At 42.6% G+C, this 14,953-nt stretch overlaps 1 protein-coding gene across 2 annotated transcripts in view; it reads left to right on the top strand.

The window, feature by feature from the left end:
- LOC101403705 (zinc finger protein 549-like) overlaps nt 1–14,953 on the top strand; it is a 55,910-nt gene that overhangs the window by 36,661 nt on the left and 4,296 nt on the right. For both annotated transcript variants that reach the window (XM_087421001.1, XM_087421000.1), the window contains one exon: nt 13,752–13,793. In XM_087421001.1, the coding sequence (XP_087277127.1) occupies nt 13,752–13,793 (42 nt within the window). The remainder of the gene's footprint in view (nt 1–13,751; nt 13,794–14,953) is intronic.

Below are 14,953 nucleotides of genomic sequence, written 5' to 3'. Positions count from 1 at the left end.
TGCACAGCTAACATCATACTCAATGGTGAAAAGCTGAAACCCTTTCCTCTAAGATCAAGAACAAGACAGTGGTGCCCACTCTCTCCACTTTTATTTAACACAGTGCTGGAAGTCTTAGCCAGAGCAATAAGGCAAGAAAAAGAGTTAAAATGCATCCAAATTGGAAAGGAAGAAATAAAGATGTCTCTGTTTGCAGTTGACATTATCTTATGTATAGAAAACATTAAAGGTGCTACGAAAAAACTTAAAACTAATAAACGAATTTAGTAAAGGTTCAGAATACAAAATCACATGCAAAAATCAGTTTTGCATTTCTGTACACTAACAAAAAATTATCTGAAAAAGACATTAACAAAACATCCCATTTACAATAGCAACAAAAAGAATAAAATACTTTGGAATAAATTTAATCAAGGAGGTGAGCAATCTGGCAGTGAAAACTATAAAACTTTGATGAAAGAAATCAAAGACACAAATAAATGGAACGATATCCCATGTTCATTGATTGGAAGAATTAATATTGTTAAAATGTCCGTTCTAGGGGCCAGCCTGGTGGTGCAAGTGGTTAAGTGCGCGTGCTCCGCTTCAGCAGCACGGGTTTCGTGGGTTCGAATCCCGGGTGCGCACCGATGCGCTGCATGTCATGCCATGCTGTGGCGGCATCCCATATAAAGTGGAGGAAGATGTGCACGGATGTTAGCTCAGGGCCAATCTTCCTCGGCAAAAAAGAGGAGGATTGGCATCGGATGTTAGCTCAGGGCTGATCTTCCTCACCAGAAAAAAAAAAAAAAAGTCCATTCTACCCCAAGTGATGTACACGTTGAATGCAATCCCTATCAATTTTTCCAGTCACATTTTTCCCAGAAATAGAAAAAACAATCCTAAAATTCGTATGTAATAACAAAAGGCCCTGAAGGGCTAAGTCTTGATTTAGGAGAACAAAGCTAGAGGCATCAAACTTGCTGACTTCAAACTATATTACAAAGCTATAGTAACAAAACCAGTATTTGGCATAAAACATAGTACTGGCATAAAACAGACACATAGACCAGTGGAACAGAAGAGAGAGCCCAGATATAAACCCAAACATAAAAATCCAACTAAATTTTTGACAAAGGCACCAAGAATATACAGTGGAGAAAGGATAGTCTCTAATAAATGATGTTGGGAAAGCTGGATATCTACATGCAAAATAATGAAATTGGACCCCTATCTTGCACCATACAGAAAATGAACTCAAAATGGATTAAAGACTTAAAAGCAAAACCTGAAACAGTAAAACTAGGAGAAAATGGGGAAAGCTCCATGACATTGGTCTTGGAAATGATTTTGTGGAATTGACCCCAAAAGCACGAGCAACAAAAGGAAAAATAAATGGGACTACGTCAAACTAAAAAGTTTCCACACAGCAAAAGAAGCAACCGACAAAATGAAAAGGCAACCTACAGAATGAGAGAAAATATTTGCAAACCATATATCTGATAAAGGGTTAATATCCAAAGTATATAAGGAACTTATACAACTTAATAGCAAAAGAGGGCCAGCCCCATGGCTTAGCGGTTAAGTGCACGCGCTCCGCTGCTGGCGGCCCGGGTTCGGATCCTGGGCTCGCACCGACGCACCGCTTCTCTGGCCATGCTGAGGCCGTGTCCCACATACAGCAACTAGAAAGATGTGCAGCTATGACATACAACTATCTACTGGGGCTTTGGGGGAAAAAATAAATAAATAAAAAATTATTTAAAAAAATAGCAAAAGAAACAAAATCCAATTGAAAAATGGGCAAACTAAGGGCCAGCCGCATGGCTTAGCGGTTAAGTGTGAGCGCTCTGCTACTGGAGGCCCGGGTTTGGATCCCGGGCGTGCACCGATGCACCACTTCTCCAGCTATGCTGAGGCGGTGTCCCACACACAGCAACTAGAAGGATGTGCAACTATGACACAACTATCTACTGGGGCTTTGGGGAGAAAAGGGGGGGGGGAAAGGAGGATTGGGAATAGATGTTAGCTCAGGGCCAGTCTTCCTCAGCAAGAGGAGGAGGATTGGTGTGGATGTTAGCTCAGGGCTGATCTTCCTCACAAAAAAAAAAAAAAAACAAGCAAAGAAAAATGGGCAAAGTACCTGAATATTTTTCCAGAGAGCAATCTGGTTTTGCCCAAGTGGCGTGAAGAGCCCGAAATGACCAAGTAGCTGTCTCATGTTCCAATTCAATGTTAATAATATTCTGGGGAAGGCTTTCCATCCTTCTGAGAACAAAAGCTTCCCAACCAGCAGTACTTACAGTTCAGGGAATGAAGAGCAAAAATTATTTGAGTGGGTTATTAGGTGTAATAATGAGGACGAGTGGGATTATAAGGTTTAGTAAATAATATATGGCCCAGTTAAATTTGATTATTTCTAATTCCCTATCTGTATGCACACTAAGATCAAAGGAAAATATTGCATAGGATATACTTAGTATAAAGATTATTTGTTGTTTATCTGACATGAATTTTAAGTATCTAAATGACTTTCTTTAGTTATATTTCCCTAATAGTTTGCCTCTCCTTGCAAGTTCCTTGTTTTGCAGAATTTGCTTACAAAACTCCTTGCTGTTATGGTCCACGTTCCATTTACACTGTAACATGGCTTCTGCAGTAGTCACATCCATTTTGTTCCTTTGTCCACTGAACATTTCTTAATGAGACACAGGCTCAACAGTAGCATTGTGAGCTGGAGGACTAAGGATGATATACAGCATGGAAGGCCATTACAATTTCTGCTGTGATTAGATTTTTATCTTCATCAAATTTCTCTTAAAAATATTATTTTAATCATTTTCTTTGCTAATAGTTGAGGAAATGATACATTTCTTACATTTAACTCAGTATATGCTGGTTTATATTTGACTACCCATCATTTTCAATATTGAGTGAAGAATTGCATACCACACAAAGACCTTTAAAAGGATTTTTTCTTCATCTAATAATGCCGACTCTTCAGACAATTCACCACAAATTTACACATGCATTTTGGTATTTTGTTCTTCAATATACACGATAAGTAGATAACATCAATCTCCACAAGAATAAAAAATCTTGCATTTTCCAACCTTACATCTGAGTCAGTTTGTGTCATTCACGAATCTGAACTCCTAAATAATCATAAACAGAATTGGCTGAGGAAAGCATTGCAAATTGTGAACTAACAGTCAGTTGAACCTGAAATCTGATGCAAAAAAAGGTGAACTCTCCTTTTGCCTGAGAAGGAGAGCCGTAGTTGTCAGCATTGTCCTCAAAGCAGGTGCTGCTCTTATACAAGCTTTTTGGAAGTCTGACATTCAGGGATAGGTGGACTTGCTGAAGCTGGAGTGTTGAAGACTCATGGAGTTTCAGGTGTGTTAGTGTGGCCCCTCCTGTTGACTGTCAGAAGCCAGTCACTGGAGAGAGAACTGTTGACTTTCAGAAGCCAGTCACTGGAGAGAGGCACTTGCTGATTGGCTGCTTCCTAGGAGGCTGGGGTTGTTACTGATTGGCTATATTTCAGAACTTGGGATTGATCACTAAATGGCTGAATCTTAGAAGCTTGGGTCTAGAAACCAACTTTCAGAAGCTTAATTACTTGGCTGAGGCCTTGTTGATGGGCTCACTTTCAGAGCATATATACTAATGTGAAGTTATCTCTAATGGTTGATACTAGTTCAGACCCTTGGACTTGAGCCAAAAAATGGCCTTTTCATTCAGCTTCATTCTCTGACTTCTCCAACTTCATTGCCTCTCACTTAATCTCCCCTGAGATCTTAACATTTTTTTACCCATCACAGATATTTTTCTCTATAACTATTTGTACCAAATGTCTTTGAAAACTAATCATTGTTAATAGCTTTTGGTAATTTCAATCTTGCAAGTGTTTTCCAGAGATAATCTCAATTACCTGTGCTGATACTGTTGCAGCAGTTACAGGGGCAATGATATATCATTTCCAAACACGGAGATGAGATCATGGATTCCCAAATCTTTATCTCAGGGAAAAGATGCCCCTTTTGCCCATGTGGTCTATTACAATAGGACACACTGTCATGGCAGGAATGTCATGTCATAAGTAGTTCTTTTCAGAGAGCTTTCAGATTCTTAAAAGAAGAGAAAAATAGTTCAGATATACAGTAATATTATCTGAGTAACAATATTGTTTGCTACTTTAGGACACTATTATTGATTAACAGGAATGAAAGATGTTTTCAGTAGGAAGGAGACACAACATCACCATCTCTCCTCCAACTTCCCTGTCATGGCCATGGCTGAATTCTCTCATTGTCCCTGACTGAAGCTACTGAAGACTATAAAAATGACTCGAAATCTTAAGTCTACATGTATTTGACAAACAACAAGATAACTGACTGGGATGAGTGGACACCAAGTGACATTATGGTTTTGTTACCACCCAACGTGGGGCCTTCTGCTCGCTGCAAGACATGCCAATAGTCAAGAGGCAAAGTGGTAGGAGAAAAAGGACTTGTTTATTACAACTTGCCAGCAAGAGGGAAGATGGCCTACTCATGTCCAAAAGAACCATCTTAATGGGGCATGAAATCTTACAGTAGTTATATAGGCCATTGTGTTATTGGGGAGGGGGTAAGGAATGTTGACCTTCTGGTGTTACAGACTGGGAGTGCCACACTAGATCTTTCAGTTTTCACTGATGATGGCTATCAGCATAAATTTTCTGTTTAGGGGTCATGACATTCCTAAGGAACTCGAAAAAACGAAGTTATCATCTTATCGCAGCTGGGAGGTACATGCACAAGCAGGGGTTGTAAAATCTACGGAGCAGTTAGAGCTCCTGGAGGGTGCGTATCCAGCTGGGTTAGTTTGTCAGAGGTCGTTCAAAGTTACAATAGTTTTTCTTTTCTACAATATGGCTTCCCTTATGTCAACCCTGTCTTGAGCCGATATCAGTTCCAGTGTCCCTTTGGATATGTACCCTTTGGAAACATGCTCCAATTCATACAATTTGAAAGAGTAGGTCTGTCAACATTTCTGTGACATTCTAGACTGCATTCCAAGGAAATCTGGAACAGCTCCTTTAAGACCCAGTGCAGCCCCTCCCAGGTTGGAGCGCCGCAACTCCATTTCCCAGAGCCCCTCACATTGAGGCTTGGCCTTTATCCCCAAAGTCAGGAACCACCTACATTCTGAGACAGCGCGGGTAATGGCGAGGAAACTACATTACCTGGATGGCGCTGCAGCGCGTGCGCAAAGACCAACTAAGCCAATGAGGGCTTAGCATACAGACAATTCTGTGCGTGCGCATTACGTCTGGGCGGGACTTCCCGCGGCATCCTCTTGGTGTCGCGCGTCGTAGGCGCTTTTGGGTTTTTTTTTTTATTATTATTATTGATGTTTTGATGGTTTTTAACATTGTGAAATTTTGGGTTGCGCATTTTTGTTTGTACATCACCATATATATGACTCCCTTCAGCCCTTGTGCTCACCCCCAACCCCCACTGCCCCTGGTAACCACACTACAGTTTTCTCTGTCCATGTGTTGGTTTATATTCCACATATGAGTGAGATCATACAGTGTTTGTCTTTCTCTTTCTGGCTTATTTCACTTAACATAATACGCTCCAGGCCCATCCATGTTGTTGCACATGGGACGATTTTGTCTTTTTTTATGGCTGAGTAGTATTCCATTGTGTATATATATACCACATTTTCTTTTTTTTTTTTTTAAAGATTTTTTTATTTATTTATTTTTCCCCCCAAAGCCCCAGTAGATAGTTGTATGTCATAGGTTCACATCCTTCTAGTTGCTGTACGTGGGACTCGGCCTCGCATTGGACGGAGAAGTGGTGCCTTGGGGCATGCCCGAGATCCGAACCCGGGCCGCCAGCATCAGAGCGCACGCACTTAACCGCTAATCCACGGAGCCGGCCCACTATATACCACATTTTCTTAATCCAGTCGTCAGACGAGGGACACTTAGGTTGCCTCCACTTCTTGGCTTTGGTGAATAATGCTGCAATGAACATAGGGATGCATAAGCCTCTTTGGATTGTTGATTTCAGGTTCGTTGGATAGATTCCCTGTAGTGGGATGGCTGGATCATAGAGCATCTCTATTTTTAATTCTTTGAGGAATCTCCATACCGTTTTCCATAGAGGCTGCACCAGTTTGCATTCCCACCAGCTGTGTATGAGGGTTCCTGTTTCTCCTCATCCTCTCCAACACTTCTTGTTTTTTGTCTTGGTGATTATAGCCATTCTAACCGGTGTGAGGTGGTATCTTAGTGTTGTTTTGATTTCATTTCCCTGATGATTAGTGATGTTGAACATCTTTTCATGTGTCTATTGGCCATCTGTATATCTTCCTTGGAGAAGTGTCTGTTCATTTCCTGTGCCCATTTTTTGATCGGGTTGTTTGTTTTTTTGTTGTTCAGTTCTGAGAGTTCTTTATATATTATGGAGATCAACCCCTTGTCAGATGTATGTTTTGCAAATATTCTCTCCCAGCTGGTTGGTTGTCTGTTCATCTTGATTCTGGTTTCATTTGTCTTATAAAAGCTCTTTAATCTGATAAAGTCCCACTTGTTTATTTGTTCTTTAGTTTCCCTAGTCTGGGTAGGCATGTCATCCGAAAAGATTCCTTTAAAACCAATGTCAAATAGTGTGTTGCCTATACTTTCTTCTGTGAGTTTTATAGTTTCAGGTCTCACCTTCAGGTCTTTGATCCATTTTGAGTTAATTTTTGTGAATGGCGATAGCACATGGTCCACTTGCATTCTTTTGCATGTGGCTGTCCAGTTTTCCCAACACCATTTATTGAAGAGACTTTCCTTTCTCCATTGTATGTTCTTAGCACCTTTGTCGAAAATTAGCTGTCTGTATATGTGTGGTTTTATTTCTGGGCTTTCAATTCTGTTCCATTGATCTGTGTGTCTGTTTTTGTACCAGTACCATGCTGTTTTGATTACTATTGCTTTGTAGTATGTTTTGAAGTCAGGGATTGTGATGCCTCCTGCTTTGTTCTTTTTTTTTTGGATTTCTTTAGCTATTTGGGGTCTTTTGTTGCCCCATATAAATTTTAGTATTCTTTTTTCTATTTCTGTGAAGAATGTCATTGGGATTCTGATTGGGATTGCATTGAATCTGTAGATTGCTTTAGGTAATATAGACATTTTAACTATGTTTATTCTTCCAATCCACGTGCATGGGATATCTTTCCATTTCTTTAGGTCATCATGAATTTCTTTCAATAATGTCTTGTAGTTCTCGTTGTATAGGTCCTTCACCTCCTTGGTAAGATTTATTCCTAGGTATTTTATTCTTTTTGATGCAGTTGTAAATGGTATTATCTTTTTGAGCTCTCTTTCTGTTAGTTCATTATTAGCATACAGAAATGCAACTGATTTTTGTAGATTGATTTTGTACCCTGCAACTTTGCTGTAGTTGTTGATTGTTTCTAATAGTTTTCCAACAGAGTCTTTAGGGTTTTCTATATATACAATCATGTCATCTGCAAATAGTGAGAGTTTCACTTCTTCATTACCTATTTGGATTCCTTTTATTCCTTTTTCTTGCCTAATTGCTCTGGCCAAAACCTCCAGTACTATGTTGAACAAGAGTGGTGAGAGTGGGCAGCCCTGCCTCATTCCTGTTCTCAGAGGAATGGCTTTCAGTCTTTCCCCATTGAGTATGGTGTTGGCTGTGGGTTTGTCATAAATAGTCTTTATTACATTGAGGTACTTTCCTTCTATTCCCATTTTGTTGAGAGTTTTTATCATAAATGGATGTTGTATCTTGTCAGATGCTTTCTCTGTGTCTATTGAGATAATCATGTGGTTTTTATTCTTTGTTTTGTTGATATGATGTATCACGTTGATTGATTTGCGGATGTTGAACCATCCCTGCATCCCTGGTATAAATCCCACTTGATCATGGTGTATGATCTTTTTAATGTATTGTTGTATTCAGTTTGTCAATATTTTGTTGAGGATTTTTGCATCAATGTTCATCAGCGATATTGGCCTGTAATTTTCTTTCTTTGTATTGTCTTTGTCTGGCTTTGCTATCAGGGTGATGTTGGCCTCGTAGAATGATTTAGGAAGTGTTCCATCTTCTTCTATTTTTTGGAATAGTTTGAGAAGGATGGGTATTAAATCTTCTTTGAATGTTTGGTAAAATTCACCGGAGTAGCCATCTGGTCCTGGACTTTTATTTTTTGGGAGGTTTTTGATTACTATTTCAATCTCTTTACTTGTTATTGGTCTAGTCAGATTCTCCATTTCTTCTTGGTTCAGTTTTGGGAGGTTGTATTAGTCTAAGAATTTATCCGTTTCTTCTACATTGTCCAATTTGTTGGCATATAATTTCTCATAGTAGTCTCTTATAATCCTCTGTATTTCCGTGGTATCCGTTGTAATTTCTCCTCTTTCATTTCTGATTTTATTTACTTGAGCCTTTTCTCTTTTTTTCTTAGTAAGCCTGGCTAAGGCTTTGTCGATTTTGTTTATCTTCTCGAAGAACCAACTCGTTGTTTCATTAATCCTTTCTACTGTTTTTTTGGTCTCAATTTCATTTATTTCTGCTCTGATTTTTATTATTTCTTTCCTTCTGCTGGCTTTGGGCTTTGTTTGTTCTTCTTTTTCTAGTTCTGTTAGGTGTAATTTAAGGTTGCCTATTTGGGCTTTTTCTTGTTTGTTAAGGTGGGCTTGTATTGCTATGAGTTTCCCTCTCAGGACCGCTTTTGCTGCATCCCATATGGTTTGATATGACATATTATCATTTTTGTTTGTTTCCAGATAGTTTTTGATTTCTCCTTTAATTTCATCAATGATCCATTGGTTGTTCAGTAGCATGTTGTTTGATCTCCACATTTTTGTCACTTTCCCAGTTTTTTTTTCCTGGTTCATTTCCAGTTTCATAGCCTTATGGTCTGAAAAGATGCTTGTTATGATTTCAATCTTCTTAAATTTATTGAGGCTTGCTTTGTTTCCCAACACATGGTCTATCCTAGAGAATGTTCCATGCGCGCTTGAGAAGAATGTGTAGTCAGCTGTTCTTGGATGGAGTGCTCTGTATATGTCTACTAGCTCCATCTCGTCCAGTTTTTCATTTAAGTCTACTATTTCTTTATTGACTTTTTGTCTGGATGATCTATCCATTGATGTAAGTGGGGTGTTAAGATCCCCTACTATTATTGTGTTGTTGTTGATGTCTCCTTTTAGGTTTGTTAATAGTTGCTTTATGTACATTGGTGCTCCTATGTTGGGTGCATATATATTTATAAGTGATATGTCTTCTTGATGGAGTGTCCCTTTTATCATTATATGTTTCCCTTCTTTGTCTTTCTTAACCTGTTTTATCTTGAAGTCTACTTTGTCTGATATGAGTATGGCAACACCTGCTTTCTTTTGTTTGCCATTAGCTTGGAGTATTGTCTTCCATCCTTTCATTCTGAGCCTATGCTTGTCTTTAGTGCTAAAATGTGTTTCCTGAAGGCAGAATATTGTTGGGTCTTGCTTTTTAATCCATCCTGCCACTCTGTATCTTTTGATTGGAGAGTTCAATCCATTTAGATTTAGGGTAATTATTGATATATGAGGGCTTAATGTTGCTGTTTTGTCACTTATTTTCTGGTTCTTTTGCATTTCCTTTGTTTCTTGTCCCATTTGTTTCGGACTGCCAATTCAGTTTGGTTGTTCTGTCTTATGACTCTTCTAGTTTTCTCTTTGTTTATCATATGTGATTTTGTTTTGATTATTTGTTTAGTGGTTACCTTGAGGTTTGGGTAAAAAATCTTGTGTATGAGATAGTCCATTATCTGATGGCCTCCTATTTCCTTATACTAAGTCAATTCAATCACTTTCCTCTTCCCCTTCTCAGTTTTTCTTGTTATACCTTATTCTATCTTGTGTTGTGGCTGTGTGATGTGATGAGGTTAAATTTATTTTTGATGAGTTTCTTCCTTTGATCTTTGAATTTAGTATTTAAGTGGTTGCTAGCCTATTCCGGTAAAGATCTACTATTTTTCTGAGTTTATCTACCTATTGTTCTCCTTGCTCCAAGCTTTGTATTCCCTTTCTCTTCTTTTTTTCAGGCCTGAGGGCCTTCTTGAGTATTTCTTGTAGTGGGGGTCTCGTGGCCATGAACTCCCTTAGCTTTTGTTTATCTGGGAAAGTTACTATTTCTCCATCATATTTGAAGGATATTTTTGCTGGATAGAGTATTCTTGGCTGAACGTTTTTGTCTTTCAGCATTTTGAATATATCATTCCAGTCTCTCCTAGCCTGTAAAGTTTCTGTTGAGAAATCCGCTGAGGGCCTGATGGGAGTTCCTTTGTACGTTATTTTTTGTTTTTGTCCAGCTGCCCTTAATATTGTTTCTTTGTCATTGACCCTGGCTAGCCTTACCACTAGGTGTCGTGGAGAGGGCCTTTGTCTGTTAATATATTTAGGTGACCTGTAGGCTTCGCTTACTGGTATTTCCTGCTCCTTCCCCAGATTTGGGAAATTCTCAGCTATTATTTCCTTGAATAGGCTCTCTGTTCCTCTTTCCCTCTCTTCTCCCTCAGGAATACCTATAATTCTTATGTTACATTTTCTAATAGAGTCAGATATTTCTCGGAGTCTTTCTTCATTTCTTTTTAGTCTTAGTTCTCTCTCCTCTTCCATCTGGAGCATATCTGTATTCCTATCCTCTAAAGTGCTAATTCTTTCCTCCATATGGTCAGCTCTGTTCTTTAAAGATTCCAGATTCTCCTTTATCTCCTCCATTGTGTTCTTCATCTCCATCAGCACTGATTGGTTTTTCTTTATGATTTCAATCTCTTTTGTGAAGAAACTCCTAATCTCATTGAATTGTTTGTGTTGTCTCGTATTTCATTGAGTGTTTTTATGATAGCTATTTTGAAATCTCTGTCATTTAGATTATGGATTTCTGTGTCTTCGGGGTTGATTTCTGGGTGCTTGTCATTTTGTTTCTGGTCTGGTGATTTCCTATATCTTTGCATTGTGGTTCCTGTGTTGGTTTTGTTTTTCCTCATCCTGGAAATCTCTGGTTGCAATTTCCACCCACCGCCACTGTGTGGTGGTAAAGGGCTGTGTAGTCTAAGCCCCCTGCGCTCTGCCCCGGTTTTTCTGCTGCAATCCGCAGTTTTTTTGTTTTTGTTTTTTTTCCGCTGCGATCTGCAGGTCGGTGGTTTGATCTGGTTTGCCGCAGATCGCTTGGTCTGGTCTGCCGCGGATCGCTTGGTCTGGTCTGGTCGGTTGAGCTGCAGGGGCCGGTTTGGGGGGGGGGAGCTCTCTCTTTTGCCCTCTGGGTCCCTGACGTGGGAGGCTTCTCGTTCACCCCTCTTTATCTGCTCTCTGGTGTGCTCAGATGTTGATGGTAGCCCTGTGGCTCTTCTGAGTCCTCTCTGTGGGAGTTTCCCACTGGCTGAGAGAGCCCAAGTGCTATTGTTTCCCCGCCGAGGGCTGCCCCTCCCCCCTCTCTGGGAGCCATGTGGACGGGGATCGCTGATCTGATGAGGCGGGAGAAGAGTTCTCCTTACCTCTCCCCACTTCCTCCGGAGACCCAGCACGTTCCACTCTCACATGTGCGGCAGTGTGGATCTTTCCGATCTAGCTTTTCACTGTCTGGGATTCCCTTGTTGGTCTGTGACTGTTCCTTTTGTTGTATCTTGTCTGGGGAAGAGTTCACGGGAAAGCTCACTCCGCCATGACGCTGACGTCAGAAAATTGAGTTTGTTTTAAACGTTCTGGGAGTACGGAACCCGGGATACGGATTGAAGTGATTGGAAAGTTGGAAAAGAGATGTTGTACCCGCTGGGCAGTGGTGGCTGTGAGCCTCCACAGAGCCGGGTGGGGACGTGGTGGCCTTGCTTCTGGCCCCGCCTTTCCTGCTGGTCCCGGGGCCGTGCCAATGAACTCGCCTGAGGTGGGTGCTGCGTCCCTGGCCTCCCCCTGCCGGACTCCCGCCTCTGAGCGCTAAAGCCTGGATTGAGGGGCGCGTCCTCTGTGTCCAGAACTGGGGGAGGCGTGTGTGCAGTCCCCGTTTGAGCCGGTGTGCTGAGGGTTGGTGGGAGTTCCCTCAGGGCTGCCTGGGCTGAGGCCTGCAGGTGCTCCTGAGTCGCAGCCTCGGGGTCGCCTGGGGGTTTCTTGTCCCCAGGGAACAGAGAGTGAGGAGGAGTCTCCCCTACGGAGGAAGGCTGTGAAGGGAGGGAAGAATGGGAGCACGTGCCCAGAGTTAGGCGCTTAAAGGGGAAACCCAGGGTGGAGGACCCAGTGAGGAGGACGGGGCAGCAGACTGCAGAAGGATGGGAGGGAATGGCCCAGCGCCGTGGCAGTGGAGGAGGGATGTGAGGAGGGTTTGGATAGATCTCTAAGATGGGGTCGACGGGATTTCCTGCTGCGTGCAGTGGGGCAGTGAGCAAAAGCAGGGAGTGAGGACCATCCCCAGTTCATTTGTGCCTGAACATTTGAAAGAATGGAGATGGGAAAGTCAGTGCAGGGAGCGAGCTTCACAGACAAGATTAGGAGTTCTATTTTGGACATGGTGATTCTGAGATCTTGAGAGGTCTCAAGATGGAGGTGTCAGAAGGTGGAGACATCACTTGGGTAGGTGGACGTAAAGGTTTGGAAACCAGGGCAGAGGGCTGGGCTGGAAATGTGAAAGGGAGGAGGGTGTGGGCTGGACCAGGGTGTGGCTTGGGGATCAGATTGAGAAGGGAGAGTCTTAAGGCTGTTATTTCTGATGGGCCCTGTGTTGAGGCAGAGGAGGGCTGAGACTTAGAGGACAAGGGATTGGGAGGTGGGCATCCCTGCTGCTTCCTCTAGAAACAAGGCAACCTTCCCTGTGAGGGTTGTGGCCCGTGTCTCTAGGAAGAAAGTTCTAGACGGGTAAGGAATTGGCCTGAGAGGGAGACTGAGGTGTGAGGTAGTTTAGATTCTCCACCCTGTAGGCTGAGCAAACCCTGAGGCCACTCCCTGTGGACAAAGGGAAAGGTTAGCCCGGCTGGTGGAGCAGCTGGGTCCCAGATGAGGGCAGTGCAGCCTCACCACCTCCAGCCTTGAGAGCAGGAGAGGACCCACTGTCCAGTCGAGGCCTCTCTGCAGGCTCCCCTCGGGATTATGGTGCAGGCAGGCCGGTTGCTGAAAGGAATAGTAGCTTGACCTGCCTGCTCAGCTGTTCCTTATTAACTTAAAAACGTATGAAACAGTTATTAAATTAAGTAGCAGCTAAGCAATATTTCTCCAAATATGTAGAATTGGTAGGCAATTAGAAATGAGCGTGTTTATTAACTTAAGCAAACACTTAATGATTGGTAAGAACTTTAGTTCTAGGTATTTCTTTACTGTGGAAAGTTTTATGTATATATCATATCCTCTTAAACCTTAAAAAGTAGGAAAAATACCCAAAATTTCAAAATCCTATCACTTTATTTGCACTGACAACATATACAAAAGCGTTAATCCTATGGACAGTAATTGCAGATATGTGGTGCCTATCATGGAGGTTTGATAACAACATCAGCCCTATGAGGTAGAAACCATCCTTATCCTCATCTTAGATGAGGGCACTGAGTCTCAGGGAGATTAAGTCCTTGTTCAAAGGCACACACCTAGTAAGAAGCAGCACCGAGGTCTGAGGAGCTGAGCTTAGACCATCAGCCTGAGATCACTTTGTACCAGGACAGGGCAGGGGAGGTGGTCAGCTCAGCCTGTAGGGTCCTACTGTGGCTACCCATTTCTCATGGCCTTCCTCTACCCACAGGGTCCCACGTCAGTGGCAGAAATCCTTATGGACCCTGCACAGGTGAGTAGAGGGTGTCCCAGGCCTTCGCTCACCTCACTTCTCACCCCTGCATTTTTGACATCCTGTTATAGAGAGTGGTGATGCTCCGAGACCCTTCACCTCTCTTTCTCCTACTGTTGGGTCAGAAGACAGTGTGATTTCACCAGGTGCAGGGTCCTGAACTCAGTCCCAGGTTATATGGAGCTGTTCCCATTTCTGACAGCTGTTGGGATAACATGTGACAGGGAGTCCTGGGCGCAGGATCCAGACAGTTCAAATGTTTGCATGTGATACTGAGCTGGAATGTTCAGGAAACTACAAGTCTCTCTTGTTTCTTCTGGGAATACGGAGCTGGCGTGGGATGGTGGGAGGGCACAGGGATCAGGCCTGGAATGACAGCCTCAGGTCCTGGGCCTCTAGTGTGGGGTATGATGGGAGTGAGGGTTGGTAAGGAGCAGAGAAGTGTGATCTGATCCAAATTTGAACAGGCTGTCTGGCTCAAGTGGAGGAGAGAATGTCGGGGTGAAGAGAGACTGTAGGGGTGAGGGTGGAGGAAGGAAATCTGGGAGGAAGCTACTGCCAGGGTGCAGATGAGTGTTGGTGGGTGCTGGACAAGAGTGGTGGCTGTGGAGGTGGGAGGAGAGTTTGGCCTTTGAATGTGTTTTGAAACTAGACCTGACCACATTTTATGATGTGAGTGAGGGAGCCTGGGAGGTGGGATGGAAGAGGGGGAGTCAGGGAGGCCCCAAGATTTTTGGCCTGTTTGTAAGGATGGCTGTTCCATCAATGAGATGGTTGAAGTAGGACCTTGGTTAAAGTAGACCAAGGAGTAGGTCTCTCACTTGGGCACCTGGTCAGAGGTGGTGGGCATCACAAAGGCGTATGAACAAGTGCAGTGGTCGTGAGGTGGTGTGCATGTGAGAGGGAGAATGGAGGAGTCAGAAAGGCCTTCTAGAGGAGAAGGGTCGTGAGGTGTTTGCTGAGGCCTCTTATTGCATCAGTAAAGATGACAGTAAGGTCAGTGTGGGTCTCATTACTCCTCTGACTCACCACTGTGTTGTGGTAACTCTTGGTGGGGGCTAGATTATTTAATTCAGGCTGCTAGATGAATTCGAGGGGAAATGGGATGAGCTAGAACTTTGCTAGGCCTCTGGTGAGGGTGGTTGTTGGGAGTCAGTGCA

This window comes from Ceratotherium simum, chromosome 33, assembly GCF_057802395.1.
Source record: "Ceratotherium simum simum isolate JZ-2026a chromosome 33, ASM5780239v1, whole genome shotgun sequence".
NCBI lineage: Eukaryota > Metazoa > Chordata > Mammalia > Perissodactyla > Rhinocerotidae > Ceratotherium > Ceratotherium simum.
Note: the sequence above shows the minus strand (reverse complement) of the source record. Positions and strands in the feature narration are given on the sequence as shown.